Below are 22,875 nucleotides of genomic sequence, written 5' to 3'. Positions count from 1 at the left end.
ACATTGGTATCACTAGCACCAAAGAAACCAATTGATTCACCTAGAAATAACAGTGAGTAATTTTTTGTCCACAAAATGGAGATGATGTCACCTACACAGCTAAGGTAAAATTTGAATGAGGTTTAGGATGCCATAAAGGTAGGATTGCAGAGCTTCTGCAAACAATTTCTGGAGATTTGTCCTTGCTTCTTTACTTTTTAGATGTCCTATTTCATTTCATATAATAAACAGATTTTTTCCCTCTATAATTAATCTGAATTTATCTACAGATGATGTTTAAGTTTCCAAACAAGTTTACAAAAGCCACTTGACCTCTACCAGAAACAGACTGAAATTAGGATTCAGAACAGTGATTAATTCAGTGAGGAATTATGTATATACCTCAAATGTGTTTTTCATTAAAAAAAATATTTATTTTTACCACACATACTACAAAACAGCGGGGCTTTCTTTCTGTAGATATTGTTCAACTTTTTTGTTTTATTTTTTCAACTTTCCATCTTGTTTGTTCCTAATACCCTGGGAGGGATGCGAATGCAGTACAGATAACACTACAAAGGTCCATGTATTTTAGAAGAATGCACCTTTAGTGTTCTAATTTCCCTTTCTCACAAACACACTGAGCTTGCACAACATAAAACAAAGTGAAGCAGATCTTTCCACTCAATTTAACAAGGCAAAGTAGTTGAGATTTTGAAGAAAAATAATAAAGATGAAAGAAAAAATGTCACTGAAACTGCTTAGCTTTTTGATATAAGGTTTCTTTTTGTTAAACAAGAAGGTAAACTTTCCTTACAATTTCTGTGGATTCCACAAATGTTTTCAGAGCTTCATCAGTGTACAGAACCAAAAAATGATCAGAGGCTTGTAACCCATAGGAATGTATTGACAATTCATTTAGAAAGATTTTTCTTTTATTTTCTACAACGGGAAATACTGATTTATTACCTATTGATTCCTACTTTTGGAAACAAGAATAGTGAAATGCATAAATGGTACTAAAAAAAAAAGAGGAAATCTATATTAAGAGTTTCCTCTAGAAAATGTAACAGGAGCTAAGTACTCAAGTGGACATAGAGGTAAGAATAAGCAAAATGCACAGCAAATCAAAATAAAAACAAGCTAAAACATTGGAGCATTTCTGACTCCTGGATAAGAAGAATAATGTTCTGGGTCAGTAAATACAGAAAAGGAACACATTCTCACTGAAGGAATATTTTATTGTATGCTGAAATATGCCTTGGTTTTTTTATTTGTTTGTTTGGTTTTAATTTTGTTATTATTTTTTTAAAGAAGAGAATCTACAACACATATTCTAATGCCTTTGGCTGTAGACTGAACTTAAGTAAATACCATCACTGAGTCAGTATGTTGTGGTAACTCAGGCTGCCAACATGGTTTACCAGCTCAAGCAACATGTGTAAACGCCGGAAACAGAGAAGATTCAGAGGACAGCCTCTCTTTTTCTCCACCTTTCTCAACTGCTTGCTCCTTCTCCCTCTCCTGTTCATGCTTGCTCTCTAGCTTGCTATCTTTCTTTGACTTTCATTATTTTCTGACAAACCATGCAGGTGAAACACAAAACATTAACATAACAAGATATCGTTGTTTGTTTTGTTTTTTTTTTTCTGGCCTCCCATTTTATCCAAAGGGAAAGTTACCCAATAAAAAGTCCAGCATAAGTTTTCAGAGCTTCTAAGTGCTTCTGCCATTACTTTCTTTCGATTGCTTCTATAAAACATGCCTTAACCATTCTACAGCACTTTCCATTGCAAAAAAGACAACTTTACAGAACAACATAGTTAACATTATTTCCCTGTTCCTTTTTTTTTTTTTTTTTTTTTTTTTTTTTTTTTTTTTTTAAAACACCACAAAAAATCCAGGCCATAGTAAGAAGCACAAAAAATTATATTCATCTTTGTTCTGTGACAAGTAGTATCAGCATTTATATCCCCAAATATTATGCATGTTTGACAAAAAAAAAAGTTTCCACTGATTCACATGACACAACTCTGGGTTTTTTTTTCCTTTTACGTAATGTAGTATATAATGAATACGGATCCACTACTGTTTCTAGTAATAACTGGCACTTGAAAAAAGCACCAAGAATTCTGTATTTTACTTTACCCCTTTTCCCTCCGCAGTATTTTTTTCTGTAGTCCAAAAACTACAACTGTGGTTATGGTGAATAACTACATTTTCTTTTTTCAAAACGTGTGCAAAGTTGGCACTTTTGTATTAACGCTAAACACTAATACTCTTAGTTTGGCATTCATGCCCTCATACTGACCAGACCACTTTTATCTAAGTGAATTTTTTTAAAGACACTTACTGAAAATATGGCAATAGTTTAAGAAAAAAAAAGCATGGATATTATTACACATCCCCTTGTAGTGTACGAAAAAGTGCATGACTGGATTTATGTAATAGTACAAGACAAAAAACTGTATCAGATTAGGTACTGTAAAGCATGCCAGCACCTCTGTATTACTTATATCTAGCAGGTAGTTAAAACAAGACTGTGGTTTTTTTAAAAATGTGCATTAAAGCTAACATAAATGAGTAGAACTAGCCAGCGAACTATTTTTCCTGCTTCTCTAACAGCTGAATGTAACTGTAAAAATTAAGCAAAAAAAAAAAAAAGAGTTAAACCACCATCAATACAATTGTTTTACATCATAGGCCTGTCAAGGCTCAATATATATATATACAAGTGAAACAGCCATGCTTAATAGAACGTTATCCCCAATGCTTAGAAGACACAAAGACAACTAAATAGATTGGTTTGGGTTTTTTTTTTTTTCTCTTTTTGTTTGTTTGCAATTTTTTTTTGTTTTTGTTTTTGTTTTTGTTCTTTTTCTTTCAGGCAAAAGTCATGGGTAGAACAAATTGTCTCTTTGGAGATAACCACAAACATTCTAACAGAACTAGGGACAACTGCAAGTTTTTTGTGAGTTTGTGTTTTGTTGTTGTTTGCTTTTTCCATGAAGGGTCTCTCCCCCCAAATTAAAGATCCTACTTTTTTGTTTCTATAATATTAAAGAAAACAAACAAACAAACAAACAAAAAAAAAACCTAAAACAACAACCAAGAAAGGGGAAAAAGCACCTGGTGATTCTTTTGTTAGAAAAGAAAAGAAAGAGATTATATATATATGTGTATTTTTATATATATATATATATATGTGTGTGTGTATATATATATATATATATATAAAGGGAGACTATATATGGCAGTTCAGATGTGGTGGGCCCTCTCTGAGAGCTGGCATTATGCTGTGTCCATCCATGAACTAATCTACTGAAGTAAAGGGAATGTTTTTATGCAGATTGGGGTTCTGACTATGCCGGTTTCGGCTACGGACAGAGGAGAACATCATGTTGCACCCAGGAACTTTGCATTTGTGCATCTCTCGCAAGTGCACTGTTTTATAGTGCACTCTGAGGGTTCCCTTGTTGCTGTACATTTTGTGGCAAATGTTACACATTATCCCACCGTTGCTCACTGAAACACTGTTGAACATGAGGGATCCTGGGACATCGGTGCCCATACCCACAGCTAAGGCAGGGGCATCTGCTTTGTGGGCAGACTCCCCACTGTCACTTGCCCCATCGACGTCGTCCAGGAGAATGCCCTCATCGCTTCCTGCATCAGATTCTCTTGAGGAATGGATACTGCTGCTGGACTGGATGCTGGAGGTGGTGCTCAGGTCTAGGACCATGTAGTCTTCTGCCATGCTCCTGCCGTACCCATTCATATGGGAATCTTCAGTACCAGCAGGCGAGGAGGTGTCTTCCCTTATGTCGAGCCCCATCTGATGCTGTGTGCCATATATCTTCACCAAAAATTCATCACGAAGGTCCTTACTAAGAGAAGGCTGTGAGGTGTCCAGGCCCATGTCATCCAGTTCTTTGGTCAACAGTTTACGGTGCAGGTTTATGTTAGCACTGTGTCTGGGAAAGGAAGAGGGAAGGGAGAAAAGGAAAAATGTACAGTGTTTTTGATTAAACATACAGTCATCAAGCACCAAATCCTGATTTCTCAATAATTTCTCACAAAAATATCCCTATACATATTTCTCGGTATAGTCAATCATTTTACAAGTGAGCAAATTGCAACATAAAAACAAAGCAAGCAAATTAACCTGCACCCTGTATTGTTTTGCTTTTCAGCTACTGCTCATCAACATTAGTCCCCAGCAGCAGCTACAGACCTCTTATTTGATAATATAAAAATAATAAATTTCTCTAGCACAAAATGCAAAATGCTCTTCTTAGCTCCTAAATCCCTGCTGGCCTTCCTAAAATCCTTGCTTCAAGAGAAAATATTATTAATAGATGGAATATCTGTGCATGTTTGTATCTATGTCAGTCTCTAGATCCATATCTTTATATATTTATAGATACATATAAATATACTTTTGATATATATATATATATGTACTCATATAACTGTGCAAGTGAAATATAGGATGAGGGAAAAAAAAAAAGTAACTGAATGATACATAGTCAGAGGTCCTGATTCTGAAAATTTAATTCTGGTGTAAAGGGATTCATAATTGGGCCAAACCAAGATGGAGAAGAGTTGAAGGGTTTAGGAGAACAAGTCTCTGAAATCTATGTGTAAGTTTCTGACAGCCTTAGCCAAAGTCACTGATCTCATCCTTCTGGGAGGGCACTTCTGCTCCTCCCTGTACTCTTCCCAGTACTGTGTCTAATGCAGTGCTGAAGGACCCAAGCATTGTCATTCCCAGTAAAAAATGCTACTAGTGGCAGTGAGAATTTTGCCCCAAATAAATCAAAACAGTTAAGCATGGGCTTTTGGTTAGGTATGCTCAGAAGTCTCTGTAAATACACCAGAGACACAGGAAAAGCTGTCACTGATGTCAGTGGTCTTTGTACTAGATCCCAAGAGCTGCAAGCTAAAATATTAAGTGTTTTACAGCATCTGGGCCTTTGCTCTCATGAAATGAAGCTCTATATTTGCAAACAATGCAAGCCTTTGGGTTAGTAGTTGTGTAAAACAGCTTATTATTTTAAATACTGCATTCTACTCTCCACTTTTGACATTCACTTTATTCATCCATTGCAGTAGAACCTCACTGATTTGCAGTAGTGTCAGGAAACCCTCTTTGAAAAACTGCATTTTCTGAATTAACAATGCAACCAACAAACATGACAGATATCAAAGACCTCTGACCACAGAACATGCTCGTTTTATCAAAGTGCTTAATAATATGAAGTCAGCATAAAGTTTTCAGAATCTGAAAACTTTACAGTTCAGTATTCAGAATGTGCACCATTGCTGGGAAAATGACAAATATTTATTCAGTTTCTTTGGAGGGTGACTGGATTTTAAAGTCAGTAAAAAAAGAATTAGCGAAGTTCTACTGCGTAACATTCTTTGCAAGCTAAGGACCCAAACCCGCAATTTACAACATGCAGACTCACCAGTCTGTCTGCCCGTTATAAATTGCAGATCAGAGCCCAAATGTAGGAGGGAAAAGAAAGAGGGGGGGGGGGGGGGAAAGAGGAAGGGGGCGGGAGAAGAGAGAGAAAGAGAGAGTTTTAACACAGGAATACTTTAATTTGCAGAAAAAGCACTAAGTATAAAATTGGCATGAGAAGACATAACAATGATAAAATATTTTATAGACATTCAGGTCCTATAGTAACAGGAAAGGGAGAAGGGGAACAATAGCTATCAGCAATATTTCCTTATTGGAAGCTTTTTTTGAAACATACCTCTCAACCAGCTGAAGTCCCAAACAGGGTACAGAAATACAGTACAGATAAATAAGGAAAATGAAAATGTAAGATAATTAAATTGATGTGAAGTTAATTCCTGTAATTTCCTGTCACTTACTTTGTGATTAGTCTATCTATTGCAGATAATTTATGGGATTAAGTACAGAAAACAGCAATGGAAGAGATCTGTCCCACTCACCTGCAAATGCAGGTAACTGGGCTCTGACATAAAACTGATTCCGAACTTCAGTTTAATTGAATCTTGTCTGCTTGGGATGCAATCATTCCAGCAAGGAGGGGGCTGGAATGGAAAATTTTTCTCCTAATGAGAGACAGTTGAGAGGTATGGGCAAGGGCAGAAAAAAGTGGAGAGTATTCCTTGTTTTTCTCCCATGTGGGAAATACTCCTTTCGCACAAGCAAGTACAGCACCACTGCTTTTCTGAGGCACAGAAGTGTAATTATGCATATCCCCACACTGCACTTAGGAAGGCTGAGCTTACCTTGTGATAAGATCAGCTTTCTAATCTTTTGCTAAATTGAGATCACAAAAGAGAGAGAGAGAGAAGAGAGGAGAAAAGAGAAAGAAAGGGGGAGGGGAGGAGAGAGAGAGAGAGAAAACAAATTCACATTCCAATCCAGACATATCTAGTTTCTTGTTTTTATTAAGAAAAACAAAACAAAAACAAACAAACAAACAAAAAAAGACAAAAGAAAATAGTATCTTCAACCAATAAAATACAGACTTTAAAAAAAGTCTTGGCTGTGAAGCTTGTTTCTATCATCTGTAATCTCACTTATACTGTTGTCCTAATGGGTACTGATTCAACCACACAATATGAAAAACATAAAGCAAATTAATCAAAGCATATTCACAGCATCCCCATTATCACCCACAAATGAGTTCTGAACAGATGCATGCAGCGTGCACATACATGAATGATAAACAGTAGTCCTGACAGTCCCTTGCCTTCCTGGTGTCAGCTGGTGTACAACTCCACGTAAAGCTGCTAAGTGCAGCACAGCAAATGCTTACTGTGAAGGCCTGTCCATACTGACCAGTTACTACATGACTGTAAAAGTCAAAGACACAAAAGTCATTTGTGTCAAACATCATAACTGCTAACTACTCATTAAGTGCTCATGTGTCTGTTTCTTATGATTTCTCCTCCTCTTTCCCCTTCTCACTCCCCTGGTACTGGAAAGGGTAGTATGTTTTTTTTTCCTCCAGTGTAGAAACAAGTCAGGATAACCATAAGTGTTGTTTCTAAGCATTTGTGCTTTCTATTTCTTTGATTAACTTCTTAGAAAAGCAGCAGCCATGTATGCAGTGAAAATAGCTTACCATTCATTGAATGAAGAGCTAAGAATAAATTATCATGTTAAAGAGGGGCACTGAGCCCCAGATGGACAGAGGCCATTCTGAGAAAGACCAGTGTAAGGATGCAAACACTGCTGATGCTCTGATAAGAAGAGATGCCTCCCTTATTCAATTCTCACTTACAACAGTGGCAATCAGTAATCTAGTTAAAGTATGTACCAGCCCATAATATCTGTCAGGCAAACGATGTGCAGAAATGTGTGGACCATTTCTGGCACTCTACTCAGTAGTGTCCCTTTTCCGCTGTCAGCAGTACTGTTGGATTCTCCTAATACAATTACATTGACTTTTATTCAATTAAGCGCCATTCCCAGCCTTAAAAAAAAGCTACTTTATCAATTGATTCAGGTGTAATGCAATAATAAAGATGAACTCATGGCAGTGCATTAGCTCTGCTGTTCATAACTTCTGAACACAGGTTCATTCATAGCAGTCGATTTCCATTATGCAACCACAGTTCAAAAGAATTGATTCTTTTACATTCATTTCTTAATCTATTTCACTTGTGTTTAATACTCTGCCTAAATATCATATGCAGAAACATTCTGGTAGGATAAGAGAAAAGTTGTGAGAAAATTGCGAGAAAAAATACATTTATTTGGACACCGAAATTTTGAAGTCTTATGACAGACCAAAGTCCCAGATGCTAAGACCTTGTCAGAATTAAGAATACTTTGTGCTGAAGGTACCAGCAATGTGTTTCCAGTAGCTGAATGATCATCAGAGCAGGAGGGAAGGAAAAGCATATTTTCATAGAAAAATCAGTCTAGAGTGCTTGGGAACTTGACGCTGAACCCCTTTCCAGGCTGCTCCACAACTAAATGTAGCATTGGACCCTGAGGTGAAGACTGAGTACCCTGTTCAGGGTGTTGCTTGAACACTGCCAGCATAAAGAAGTTGTTTCTCAAGGCTGACAGCAGCATTCCCAAGGTTTCTTTGGGAAAAGATGACAAGGGAGTTCCATGTAGGAGAAAAATGCCCATGTATGTAAGGATGGCTACAAATAACAGACCCAATTAAAGAAAAAAAAATTAAAAAAAAAATTAAAAAAAAAAAAAAAAAAAAAAAAAAAAAAAAAAAAAAGTACAGATAAAGGCAGATGAGGAAGAGAAACAGCACAGAACAGGAAGTTTAAGAAGGGAGATCGGGAAATGGCAAGAACAGACAATTGCCAAATAGAGAAATTGAATAGCACCTAGTTAAGGGACAGTAATGAAGCATGATTTGCTATGAAGCTATGAAGACTATTATTCAGTAGAGAAGAGTACATGGCTTATAACCTGTACTCTGATCTGGCAGCTGCAAACAGCACTCAGAGAGACATGAGATGCACAAAGTAGCATTACAAATATTGGTCAAGCCCATACTATCTTCTGTCTTAATAAACTTGACTATTTCTTTCTTCTCCTCATCCAGTATTGATCTTCCTTGCTTTTTTTCTTGGAAAATGTAGTGACCGAGCAATCTCAAAATGCTCCAGCAGCTCCCAGAGCCAATTCTTTATTCCAAATTGAAGTATTCCAGCATAATTCAACTCTTTCTCCCCTTCTTTGTCACTCCCAAATCCTATCAAATATTTTAACTGCCCTCCATCAGTGTTAGCCATTTCACCATCCGTTCATCTGGTCCTCCCCATGGCACCTGCAGTTTCTTGCTTCAACTGTTGATCTCTGATGTGATTTGCAATGTCACTACTTCTTCCTCCTCTGAATAGTACTCCCAAGTACATGTAAACAATGTTCCCTGAGTAAGCTGGGGCACAATTTGAGCTAAGTGATTTATGCCAGTGTATAACCACTGCCATCAAAAAGGCAGAAATCATGAAGCAAGATATGGCAAAATCAGCTAAGCTTCAGCTTGTCATAGCTCTTCTATTCCTTCTACCTGAGCTACATAACTAAGGCCATCTCTGGTGTCCTTTGCACTGCAGTTACTGCTATATCTGCAGGGCAAAAAATCTTGAAGAACCTGAATGAATGGTCGAGCTATATACATATGTACAGAAAACATAAAATATTTGACCTAATAAAATCTTTGAATTACTCTGGACTTAATGATCTGGACTTAAGACTTCTTATTTGTACATCTACTACCAAACTGACATTAGATGCAGGCAATGGAAATGTTGAGTAAAGACAACTGGCAATTGAAGTCTTCCAGGAAGAAAAACAATGTCAGAAGAGTTTAACCAAAGATCTATCTCCCCCAGCTCCTGCTTCCAGCTTTATCCCATCCTATGAAACACAGGGGTTAAAAATACTACGTGGGCCAAAGAATGACAAACATCTCTTTAGCTCTGTACTATATGTCATGTACATAATGAAATGAAAAGAGTACTTTTTCAAGATGTTTTAACATGTAGTTTGCTGTGGCAAGTAAGTTTTAGCGAAGTCTAGTTTATTTTAGGAGGCCCAGAATGCCTGATTTTTCCAGATAATCAACATTCTTATATCAAGTTATTCATAAATTAGACATATGGTAGGCAAAAATGCATGGTAATCCTCACCAGAGTTAATTAATCCTTCTGAGTTCAATGATCTTAGGAATGGATCAGTGCTTCTGTAAGCATGACAGTTATAACGATGATACACATTAAATCTATGGTTGTGGTGAAATGGCACTGGTATCTCACCTCAAAATTCACCACCACCCTTTCAGACATGAATTATGGTAGCAAAGCAGTGCAGCAACTACATCAGCCCTTTGACTGCGGGTATGGTCCCACTGGTGGTACTGTTTTCCTTCCATTGTGACGTTCATGGAAATGTTCTTCCATAATTAAAATTCATTGTCAGTTCCACTCCACCTACTACTAGCAAGCTTCTCTAGTGAGAGATGCACTATGCATCAACAGAAGAAAGGGGATTATAAGCCTAGGAAATACGGTCAATTAAACATACATGCCATTTACACAGCTCATAAATCCACACTCGGTTCTCTTGAGCAGTTTCTTTCTATACTTGTCAATGAATCTGATTTTGTTAATTTACTATCCATTTGTTGGAAAGAAAAATGTAATGGGCGCTTTATTTTAGTTTATTTTTATTTAGTCAGTCCTTTTATTTCTTTTTGTAGTGAGTGAGGAGGAATTTCTCAGTGAGTAGAATTTGTCCCAGCACAGAAATTGGCATGTACTCTATGCATGACTCAGGCCCAACCTTTGGATGCACCCATACCTTCCATCCCCTCTGTACTAGGTCAGAGATAATACATCTCTGATGCATATTGCAGAGTTGGGGAATTTGGAGGATCAAGATTACTCTTGTTTATTTACATTCAAGTATCTCATATAGCATAATACCAGCTAGGAAAAACTGAGTTGAATGTGTTGCTCACATTTTGTGTCAGGACAGGCTGTTGAAAATTAAATACAAAGCCTTATTTTCTTAATTTTTATCAAGAGAAAGATATGATGTCACTTAAATATTAAGGGAATGAATGAAATAAAGAATGAGAATGAAACATCAGCGTAATTGCTGGGGCAGTCGGTTAGGGGCTAAGGAAACCCATTTTCCAGTCCCTGATGAAGTCAGATAGAGAGGCCAAGTCAATCGATGTTCCAGTTAAATGTCCCAGCTATTGGCCCCTTCTCCTCTTTGGCTGACTGTAAACAGCGAAGTTCCCTGATGAAAATCTCATTCAAACATCAAAGCACACTGTATCGTTCATAAAATCCTAAAATTAATATTATCAATGTTTCCAGTTTTATCCCACCACATCCTTCTTTCCTATAAAACAATATACCAATTCCTTATATTTCAAGTGTTCTGAAAATGCATTTTCTGGAAAATGATTTGCCAAAATAATACCACCTAGCCCTATCATTCTAACACTGCAAAGAAATCAAAGACAGGAGGTCTCAGCAGGAAGCAAGCAATCTTTGGCCAGGTTTGCTTTAAGATACTATAAGTGACCCTAGAATTAAATAATGAAATTATATTTGGAGACTTAATGCATTAGAAGTCAACATTAAATAATTTTCTATTAAATGCTGTTCTTTCTAAGTAATAGTAGATGTTTTATTTTTTAAAATGAGACAGAAGCTAATATTGGGTCATGAAATCTGAAACCATGCAATCTTTGGCAATTTGAATAAGGTTATATTACTAAATCAAAGGCCAGGACACATTCATCTGCTGGTTTTATGTATAGATTGGAAAAACTCTAACTAAAGCTGGTTACGGAAGTAACTGCCCAGCTTGTACATGCCCCATACAAGCTATCCTCTTGCTATACTTAGCTTAAGACTAATCTCTGTCAATTTGGTTTAAAATATCATCAGTAATGAAACTTCCATTATTCCTTCTATGTGACCTTTTTTCACACCTATCTTCAGATCAGTATTCAGCTTGTGTTATTTCCTACAATGAAACATTAAAGCAAAGCTCTCTTTGTTTCTCTTCTCCTCAAAGGCTTTAAATCAAGATTTACTATTTTGTTTAAAATTTCACATTGCTAACACAATTTCCTAATATGGCAAATTCTTACTGTGGTCTTACCTCAATTTCATGTTCCTTTATTGCTTATTTAAGCCAGAAACTCATAGAATGGCTCAAATATGTGAACATAACAGAAAGTAAACCCAGAATTTTATGCTTTCCCAGAATCTCTGCAGACTGAAAATGCTGAGTTTCGTGCAGCTAAAATCAAAGAACCAGAAAGTAAGACTCTGGCTAAATACAACAGTGTACATATTTATGAGAAAAGATATGGCCTTAATTCTGATATTTCTTGAAGAAAGAAGCAGCAATCATTTCCTTCCATTTACTTAAGAGAATCAACAAAACAGTTCCTGGAATTTGATTAGTAATGTAAACTGCTAAAGAAATTATTTTATAGTTACTGTTCTAATTTTGCTACTCTCTCAGCAGTCTTTGATACAGATGGTGGTTGATTTGTTTTGTTTCAATTAAAAAGAAAGAAGATCCAAAAAGCTAAGCCAAGATAATAAAGGTTTGAAAACCTTATCTGACCTAGATAACAAAATTCACATTTAACTGAATAGGGCCGAGGTTTCAGCTTGTATGCTAGCATTTCCATGCATTTGATCATGTTTAGTTTGCCTCTAAATATAAGCAGAAAACCAGGGATAGGGGCTAGACTTAAGAACAATGAGTGAAGACAGAATACTACACTACCCAATGAAACCATGGTATTTCTACACGAACAGTTTGGCTAATAACATCAGTTATTGAGGCTTTAAATGGCATAGAATCTGAAAAATATTAACCTTTCATAGGAAGAAAATCCAAAAGGTAAAATACAGTTCAGCACCTATTAAAAAAAGTAAAAAAAACCAGTGCTTATTAAATGCAGGAAATAAAGGACAAGCAAGTTCTTGCAAATTAAAGATGTGGAGCCCAGTCATTTCAATCCCTTTCAATATGAAACAAATCACTCACACTGGTCACGAAGACAGCTCCCTCTACACTCAAATTATTCACTTGAAGATAAGCTCCCATCAAACTCTTTAGGGGTTTAACTAATTTACTGCACAGATACGGCACGTCTGTTGTAATAACAGGTAGGATGTATTGGGGTCGACCATTTATCAGAATTAGACTTCTTTTTTCAATTCGCAGTGAATTATGCTGCCTACACTAGCTCCTCTTTCTCAGAGCTTCCCATCCCCTTACGGCCCCTAATGTGGCAGGCAAACAAAATTGACAGTCTCATCTTGTCAACAAGGGGTGATTCTCTTGAGAAGCCATTTAACTTTGCAGAGGAAGGAATGTATTAATGTGCCTGTCCCAGGAATGTTAATCATCTTCAAGCTCCCTCTAACTTTGACATGAACGAAATCACCAAATTTGTTTACTAAATGAATCGTAATATGCTAATAAGAGAGCATGACATATATGGTAAAGCCAAACAGATGGTTTGTTTACTCCACTTTGCAACTTTGTAAATGTTGTAACTCTGAAGATGTTAGTGAGAATTATTGGTTTGTTGGCAGTGTCAAACATGCCTTTTGAATATTTAATCCACAGTTAGTCAGAGAACATTTTGTCATCACTGTGGAATGCATAAAAAATCTGAATGCCAAGATGTCATTTGGGGTGGCAGGATAGCCAACTGTGTGAGCAAATACTCCTGTTAAATGTAGAACTGATACGTGATGGCAATGTTTGCTACCAAGTAATTCTTGATGTAAAATCTGACAAGTTTAGGATTGTTGAAAGGCCCAATAATTAAATACATACCTGTTGATGTGTTTAGTGAGACGGTCCTTACGGTGTGACCAGAATTATACTTTTGCAACAGCTGCGTGTGCTCAGAAGCATCAAGGTCATGTCGCACTCTTAATATATTACTATTGTTGTCCATTAAGGATCAAAAGATATTACAAACAAAAAAGCGTAACCACTGGCGCACTTGCCAAAGTTACGCAGAAATGATCACAATCGCATTGCAACACTTCAACCTCTCACTTTACTAGCTTCCTGGAAGCAAAACAGACTCATTACAAAATTGTCAGCACTCTTGTCTAATATCCGGACTGGCTGAGAAAGTTTAGAATAGGAAGATTTATCTGACAGAATATTTCGTAAGTGAACTAACTCGGTGTAGCAATGTTACATGTACGAGAAGGTCATCATATGTACGACAGACCAACTAAAATTGCAGGTGCTCAGCACCATGACAATCAGTCGAATTGCCAGAAAGTGTTTCTACAATCTACACATGCTCTGCAGAAAAAGACATCTCTGTGCAAGCAATATACACAAGGCCCTGCACAGAATTCAAGCATTAGGTCCTCATCTCCTGTGTGCTACAATATTTTGCTGGTCCTTCACACGAGATGTATTTCCCTTTAAGAAGTATCAAGGCAATATACAGATAGAATGTATGGCCAAACAGCAGGAATTAGTGTATCTTTTCAAACTTAATTAATCTGAATATTATATGATCTATGGAAATTAGAAGATTAGACTAGACTCTCTACTGATTATATTTTAAGTTCAAATTCACAATAAAACCTCAGAACCAGGGATACTTTTGTACAACCTCAGGGTCCACAACAAATGCGTAAACATTTCTTCTGGTCACAACACAGTGGTAATTCTTGTATTTTGCTTTCTCAAAAAATGCTGGGTTTATTCATATAATAAATTATATGAGGAATTGTAAAACCAAATAAAATGTGGCTCTTCAACAGGGTTCCTCTATTAGTAATATTACATTCCTAAATAAGTACCCCTTTCAGGTCAACTGATAGCTGATTATCCTATAACCTCCCTTCACTGATGCCCCAACTCCTCAGTAATTTCAATCCTCTGAGATTCTTCCATACATACTATTGTCAGTGGTTATTAAATTCTCAACTTTTTACCCATCCACAAGAGACTGTGCAAAGATATCTAAGGGAAGTATGAGTTCAGCTTGCTGTCCAAGGATTATTTTGGAAGAAACATTAGCAGCTGTCCCAGCCTGGCGCTTATATCTCATTTGAAACATCTACTCATTCCTGACCAACAAAGAAAATTTCAATAAAGTACTTTTACTGGTTTAACAGCAGTGAGCTCCTGGGATTGTCAAAGTGCTCAGTCTTTCCCGAGGAGGGAAGGAATCAGCAGCTCAAATATAATTAACCTTCCATTCTCAATGCAAACTGCCACGCACAGGAGCTCTGCAGTCTATTAGTGAAGTTATAACGGCCAACAGGCAGAGGCAAAATTGGTCAAAAAGTTGGCTGCTGCTGTCATATTTTTTAGAATTATGATTAATGACACTAATAATGTGGATGATTACTGATACGTGTATCTCCTGCAGTTTATCATATTGCACTGGCTGCCTACGTCCACAATAAACATGATGCTATCATTTACCTCTTTATTGAAGGCAATCCTTCTCTTGAAGGAGTACATTCTAATTACTTTGTAATGTTTTATGTCTTAAACATTTTGCAGCTCTGGACCTTGCCAACTGCTTCATGTCTACCATTGATTAATTACAGAATGTTTAATCAAAATTTAGAACCTAATGCAGTCATTTATGAGTGTGCTGCAGTGCCAAGATAGTTAGGCTGCCGTCCCAAGCTTGGAGAGTGCTGGGTTCAAAATTAAATCCCAGAAATGTGGAAGATGCCAAAGATTTTACCTTGAGTGATTTGAGTTTAAAATCTTACTTCAGTTGACGAATGACAGGCACTCACCCAAAATGAGAGGTCTTTCTTGTGCATGCACATGTGCTTGCATGTTTCTATTACATTTTTCTTCTTTAAATGTCTTCATTTTTCCCTTTATACCATTATTGCTGCAGTTGTTTCTCAGCTCTTTTACAAGCCTTCCCTGCTGCTAGAGCTCTAGCAAACATCAGTCAAGAGAGTGTAGTTTTGAAGTGGTTAAACAAGTGAAAAATAATTTGCAGGGACAAATACATAAGTTTTTTTTTAATGTGGATTTTTATGGTACTGTCATACAACCATTCACCGTTGAAGTTAAGTGTTTTTTTAATACCATTACTGAACTGCTGAAATGGATGCTAATATAGCTTGGAGTGCTAATGTCAAATCCTGGTAATAAAAAAGACAGACTGCTGAATGAAATAATTTCAAGTAAAAAATAGAACAAAAGTGCTCTCACTCTCACTCTCCACTTTTATTGAATTGGGACTGACTGAGCCAATTGCTTTAGAAGTCTGTAAAACACAATTACTAGTGAGCTGACTGACCCAGCAGTGCCCCTTCTGTGACAGAACAGACTAAAAACGATGCAGAATTAGTGCTGCTCCCATATCTGGCTATCAGACCTCTGAGATGTCCAGCACAAGATCTGCGATCCTTCCTGCCAGGGCCTGCCTCCTTCCCTCATAAAATCCTGAATCCCAGTCTTGCATAATACATCCTCTGTGTGCATCTTCTTCTAGAAACAAGGACTCATTTACCTTTTTGGAGTGAGAATCCAAGTTCCTTTTCTCTACCAACGCAGCTATATATAGGTCTGTCTTTCAGTACACACACACAGACACACACAACCACATACATGTTTTCACTATTCTTATTTTCTCATTTTGCACGTTGAACAAAAAAGAACAATATAAGATTAATGGGCAGCATAATTAACTGCGTCCCATTTGTATTTTCAGGTGTAAGTGATTGAAGTGTAACTGCTTTTTTATTTTGGCATAACAAAGAAAAGGAAAGAGGGAAGAGGGAGAGAGAGGGAGAAAGAAATGAAAAAAAATGTATTAAACTGGAAGTGGGTAACATGCTTCCCTAGTTAATAAAACAAGCAATAAAGTTTGTAAAGCACTAGAATCTAAATCAGGAACATTGGAAATAACAACTTATAAAACTTATAATTTACAGCTTATGTTTCAGACTCATATAATTTGACAAGGACATACAGATTAGGGGTTTTATTTTTTTTTTTCTTAAAAAAACCCCCAACAAAATCAGAAAGTCCTGCAACCCTTTCTTTTTTTCTGATGGTATACATTTTTGGCATCTATAAAAGTCTTTCATTTCTCTTCCAGGTCCATTTATATAGAGCTTGTAGGTGCCTCCTGGCAAAAATGTTAAATTATTTCTTAGACAGATCTTTTTAAGCAATGCTTTTTGGGGCTTAAAATGCAAAATAAGCTTTTAATTAAGAAAAAAAAAAAAACAACAAAAAAAAAAAACCCAAACAAAAAAAAAAAACCCAAAACAAACTTACTTACCACAAAGCAAACTACAGATTTAAAAGGTGTTGCTGGGAAGTAGGAAGCACTAGAAGCCTTAGATCTTTTTTAGAATTGGTGGCTCAAAAATTCTGTGAAGTAATAGCCAGTGTTTGCCATTGAAAGTTCAACATGTGATGAGCCATAGGTGGTACCGCATGTGAGATGGTTCTGTATTACCTCAGGTCCTGACAGACCACCTGAGGTATCTCTATTGGCATTCTGAACATTTTACATGTACCTGCTGAACACGATTGAGTGGTTTCTAGTGTACTACCTACAGCATAAAATAATGAATACTAGTATATGATATGTGGCACAGCTTGCCATCTTTCCTGAAGACAGGCAAGGGTCAGATGACTGTGAGTACTGCAGGTCAGGATTAAGAGTGAAAAGCTGTGTATCTTACAGTGCACTTACAGTGCCTATTCAGTACATAGTCTCTCTCTGACACTGTTGAGTATTTAACTTTAATTGATAACTCCACACCTTCAGGATTGCCCTTAGATAAGTAGTCAGCAGTTTAGTCATCTTTCTCCTTAAGCATTTCTAACTTCACAGTTTATTCTTGCAATTATAGGCTCTGTGTTATGACTTTGCTATTACTCCCTGTCATATTTGCTAGCGACTAGCAACTTGAGTAACCATGAAAAAGTAACCCAGATTTAGATAGGTTGGGGTTTGGTTTTACTTTTCCCCAGGGCCCATAATTGGCAAAATCCTTCTGAGTAACATCTTTTTACTACGACATATTTCAGTGCAAAAGACTCCCATCTCACCTGTGTGTTGTAAACTTGCCTTCAGGCCAGTGTCTCAGACACTAGTGTCTACAGCAAAAGGCTCCCTGTAATTTTTAACCAGTCTACTTCAGTCCACTAGCCATGACCTGACTTCTCAAAAAGCAACGGAATAAGGTTCAGAATGAGCTTTGTTTTACTATATTGATTGTCAACTTCATAATTCTACAAAAATACCCTGTGACCTCACAAATCCTAGGAATGACTGCATTAACTGATACTGAGTGGTCAGTACCAGGACCGGTCCTGTTTAACTCACTGGTGGTCAACAGTGGAATTAAGTGGACCCTCAGCACATCTGCTGGCAACACCAAGCTCTGTGGTGCGACTGACTTGCTGGAGGGAAGGGAGGCCATCCAGAGGGACCTTGACAGGCTTGAGAAGTGGACCCATGACAATCTCAGGAAGTTCAAGGCCTTGCCCCTGGGCTGGGGCAATCGCTAGCACAAATACAGGCTGGGCAGAGAGTGGATTGAGTACACCCTTCCACAGAAGGACTTGGGGTTGTTTGTTGATGAGAAGCTCAAAATGAACCAGCAATGTGTGCCTGCAGCCCAGAGAGCCAACTATATCCTGACCCATGCATCAAAAAAGCCTGGACACCAGGTCACTTCTCCCCTACTTCCACCTTGTGAGACCATACTTGGAGTATTGTGTGAAGCTCTGGAGCCCCCAGGACAGAAAGGGCATGAAGCTCCTGGAGCAAGTCCAAAGGAGGGCCACAAAGATGATCAGAAGAGGGCTGGAGCAACTATCCTATGAAGACAGGCTCAGAGAGTTGGAGTCATTCAGCCTGGAGAAGAGAAGGCTCCAGAGAAACCCTTTCAGTACCTTACAGTGCTAAAGGAAAGCAGAGAGGGACTCTTGTAAGGGCATGCAGTGACAGATCAAGGGACAATGATTTTAAACTGAAAGCGGGTAGATTTATATTAGATATTAGGAGGAAATTCTTTACTGTGAGGGTGGTGAGACACTGGCACAGATTGCCCAGGAAAGTTGTAGATGTTCCCTCTCCAAAACTGTTCAAAGCCAGGTTGAATGGGGCTTTAAGCAACCTGGTTTAGTGGAAGATGTCCCTGCCTATTTAGAGGTGTTGGAACTAGATGATCTTTCAGGTCATTTCCAATCAAAACCATTTTCTAGTTCTATCTTTGGGATGAGGCCAACAGTGTACAACATCTACCTCTGTCTGGATATACCAACAGGACTGAGGCACTGTAGCTATTTGCCATTATCTACACCTGGTAATTTTTTTCCCTTCAGCATTATTTTTTTTTTTTTTCTAGGTCATTTCTAGGAAATGCCTCACCGGTTTTCTTACTTTCACATAAATTTAACTTTAACTTGGATTATGCTTTAGCGGTCACTCAGTTCATGTTCTAACGAATAAGACCAGATCCATGGGGAGAGTCATGATCATCATTAAGAGGACACAAAAAAGGCCTCATATACCAGTAACCTTTAATTAGGCCATGAGATCTAAAGTGAAGTTTGCCTCTCCAGGTGACAGTTTCTCATTTCAGACAGACAAGAACAACTGACAAGTGAATGTATAGTGCATGTCTATATGATGGCATTCACCTGTCTACTTTGTGTCTCCATACTTCACCGAGAGCTGTAACTCCAACAGCCAGTAAACACACACCTACCCCTGCCACAGATGTTTTTCCCTCCTCCTTTTATTATTCCTACCAACTGCTCTACCTGAGACTACTACATCTCTCAGGCTGCGTTGTCTTGTGCCATTTTCATGCATTAAGGCTTTTGGGAGTAGTGTCCTGGTGCCATCTTGTATCTGGAGCAGAAGTCTTACAGTCTTCTGCTGTTAAATTAAAAAAGAACAGCTAAAGCCTTTCACTGTAGGAAAAATACACTGGGGAAGATGGGACTTCCAAAACACACTAGGGATGATAGGACATATGGAGAACAGTTTTACATTTACTCAGCTAAGTGGAAAATACTCAATTTTCTTCCACTCCCTAGAGAAGAGTTTTGGTTCTTCCAGTCATTTCTTAGGAACCAAGAGGCAACCAGAATACTGTGAATAAATATTCATGTTCCCAGTCCTGTCTGCTTAAATAATATTTTTTCACCAAACATAAAGACTGCACAGGAAATTTGGACAAAAAAAATTAAACATTTACTGTATTTTTCATAGCATGTACTAGGGGAAAATATTGCTCAATGCATGTTTAGCTTTTGGCTAGTAATTTCAATACTTTACTGATGTTTGCCACATACCTCAATTCTAAATTTATTTAAATTACCTTTTTAGGTCTGTGAAAAATCCTTGACTTATTATGCAAGTTCATACAAAAATGAGACTTCTTGTACTGCAGAAGAAACTGTACACTCACTTGCAAAGTGATACCATTTTGCATACCAAAAGAGAACAAGACAATGAAGGCAGCAGATCATATTAAAAACTCAAGAAAAATGGGTATGTGTAGCTGGAAAGACCTCCCTCAAATGCCAGAGCTGATCCTAGAGTCTTTATTCATGTAACTAGACTCTTTAGATATTGATCTATTTTATTTCTTTCTTTTTTTTTTTTTAAATTAAAAAAACAAACAAAAAACCAAAATAACTCAACCAAAAACCTCTTATGAAGAAATTAGTTCCGTGCATTCTAGTTTTAATTCTGCCTCTGTTGTTTACATTGCAATATGTAATATGACAGTCAGTCCATGTTCAACATGACCCCTCATAAAAGGATTGTTTTGTATTAGGGATGGCACAAACATTTCCTTACGATCAAGATTCTCTTGGGTAAGGGAAAATTATGAGAACATTGGCAAATGGCACACACCTTAGGGAGTCTGCAAAAGAAAACCTAATGCCTTATACAATTGTATTGGATATGCAGCTAGTCTCTTCATAAACTACATCATGTTCAGAAAGAGTAGTATAGGTGTAAATATATCTTTTTAAAATGAATAAAATGTCTCTTTTGTTTCCTGAAAAACGGGTCATTAAACACCTTACATCTGATTTCCCTGTTTTTATTGGAGGAAATTCAAGATGTACATGATAGCTAATTATATTAGGGGAAATACGGTGATAGTTATCATTGGCTGGTATGAAATATTTTATTTCTTGGAGCGATCTGTTTCTAGAATTGAGTGTGTTTATAGAAAATAATTCTCTATAAAGTTAGCTGTAGAAGATTCCAAGCACAGTAGAATGAAGAAAAAATGGGTGGGTGCTGTTGTGTCAAGGAGGTAATAACAGGAGCAGCTCTCTGATATCTTCACTTCCCTTGATAACATATGCAGTGGGTCATCATAGGTAACTGATGTTAATTTATTCAAGCACACCTGTACAGTGCTGGAAGTCAGGTAACCAGACAAAAGGTATGTCTCTGCTTTTTCAATACAGCTACCCAGAGGCCTATATCTGTACAAATATAGTTGTGGAGACATCAGCAGGTTTTAATAAACCACCTACAGATGTCTTGCTCCATACGAATCAAGGAGTTTACATGTTTAAATCTGGACTGATTTAACTAGCAATCAAGTGGTATGATCACACTTGGCTCCAACAGTTGCCTCATAGTTACTTATAAGTCACCCTGAGAAGATATTATTTTGTTTTAAAATTTATTCATGGGGCTCAGTCCCCCTTCCAGTCTTGAGGAACACACATACACACATATAGGCACATTTTGTGAAACAATTTAAAGGCAAACCTGAACAATTAGTGTTCCTCCCATAGTAGTAGAAAGACAAAGTGTTCCTCTGAACAGGTACACTGAAAATTAATTTATTTTGCATACACTGGGAGAAAGGAAAATGCATATTGTTACATATTAGTAACACACTGTAATATATTGTTACTAACACTGTGTCCTAGCTTAAGGAACACATTTAGACAGTGCCAGTACTGAGGAAAAACAGTTTTAGCATGCACCAAAGTGTACAGAGAAGATGGATGCATTTCTCTTTAAGATCTGGCTGTAACTTCTTAACAAGACTTACTAAAAGCAAAAGGTCCACCAGCCTCCTGTTCCACCAGTGGTTTTGACCACAAAATTCTTGGCTCTTAAAGGTGAAAGACAGAAATCAAGCCAATTGTTCTAAACCTCACCTTATGACCTTCACATCTGCATGTGCTCTCCAACATAGCCTCTTAGATGAAACTTTAGCATTGCAGTTCTCTTTAGACAGGAAATAACCATTCTCTCTTCCCATTCACAGTCTCATTCACAGTCCAGGATCATTCCCTGAGCAGCTGTACCTCAGTGCTGGATTCAAGCACCAACCACACCTATCTCTTTTTAAGGCAAAGCCAGTTATCTACTAGGACAGGTCTCAAGGATGAGGCTGGGAAGCAGATCACAGGGGAATATAACCACTGGGGCCACACATCCTTTCTCCTCACTCACAGGACAGATGGCCTCTGAGTTCAGGGAGAATTCACTTTACAAGGACAATTCTTTCCATTCAAGTGCACAGTTCTCACAGGAACTTATCTTTTTGCCTTCTCTCACTTTTCCATCTAAAAAAATTATTTGGAAAAGATATCCTTCAGTTCAAGAAGGCTTTTGACATTGCTTCTGACCACTGGCATAATTTTTTCTCTTTTCCTGTTTACTCTCTGTTGCTATCTTGCAACAAGATGTGCTTGAACATTTTGCCTTCAACAGGACATTTGAAGTAAATATAGACACAGAAATGGATGAACATTCAGAAAGTAAGCTAAGTCAGGGAGTGGCTTGTGAAGACTGGAAGAAAAAGTGTTTTTCACAAGTGTCAAGGCTTCCAGGAAAAGAAGGACAAAAAGACTTCTCTGGCAAAAAGATCAGAGATTTTGTATCTATATCAGTATATCAGTATCAGTATAAGTATATATCAGATTTGATTAGTGATACTACTTGTAGCTCAGGAGGTTATAAAAAGGGCCCTTTAAAAAAAAAATATGGTTCAGTGGAGCTTGACTATTTAAAAGCAATACTGTTTAATTTTTAGAAGGGAAACAGAATTACTGGGTCATTGACAGTAAGGTCTGGGACTCTCCTTTGCTCTTCTCTGCCCTGTGTTCTAAAAACACATGTTAGGCAGGACTCAAGAGTCTTCTGGTTATCTTGACCCTAATTTACAAGAAATAGGAGTGTTTAGTCAAAGATCTCAGAAGACATACCAACCTTTCTGGCAGAAGGATATTTATAGGGGAGCTGACCTTAGGACAAATGATTTAGGAATGGTGAGGCTGGATTTAGACAACCCTTAATATGAATTTCTACAGGATACATTCCACGATGGGAGGTTGCAGCTGCGTCATGGATTAAA

The 22,875-nt window shown here is 37.4% G+C and overlaps 1 protein-coding gene across 2 annotated transcripts in view; it reads right to left on the bottom strand.

The window, feature by feature from the left end:
* Positions 1-3,173: 3,173 nt before the first annotated feature.
* BNC2 (basonuclin zinc finger protein 2) overlaps positions 3,174-22,875 on the bottom strand; it is a 323,651-nt gene continuing 303,949 nt past the window's right edge. For both annotated transcript variants that reach the window (XM_071730322.1, XM_071730323.1), the window contains one exon: positions 3,174-3,953. In XM_071730322.1, coding sequence (XP_071586423.1) covers positions 3,293-3,953 — 661 coding nt within the window. In that variant the 3' untranslated portion in view covers positions 3,174-3,292. The remainder of the gene's footprint in view (positions 3,954-22,875) is intronic.

This window comes from Heliangelus exortis, chromosome Z, assembly GCF_036169615.1.
Source record: "Heliangelus exortis chromosome Z, bHelExo1.hap1, whole genome shotgun sequence".
Classification (NCBI taxonomy): domain Eukaryota; kingdom Metazoa; phylum Chordata; class Aves; order Apodiformes; family Trochilidae; genus Heliangelus; species Heliangelus exortis.
Note: the sequence above shows the minus strand (reverse complement) of the source record. Positions and strands in the feature narration are given on the sequence as shown.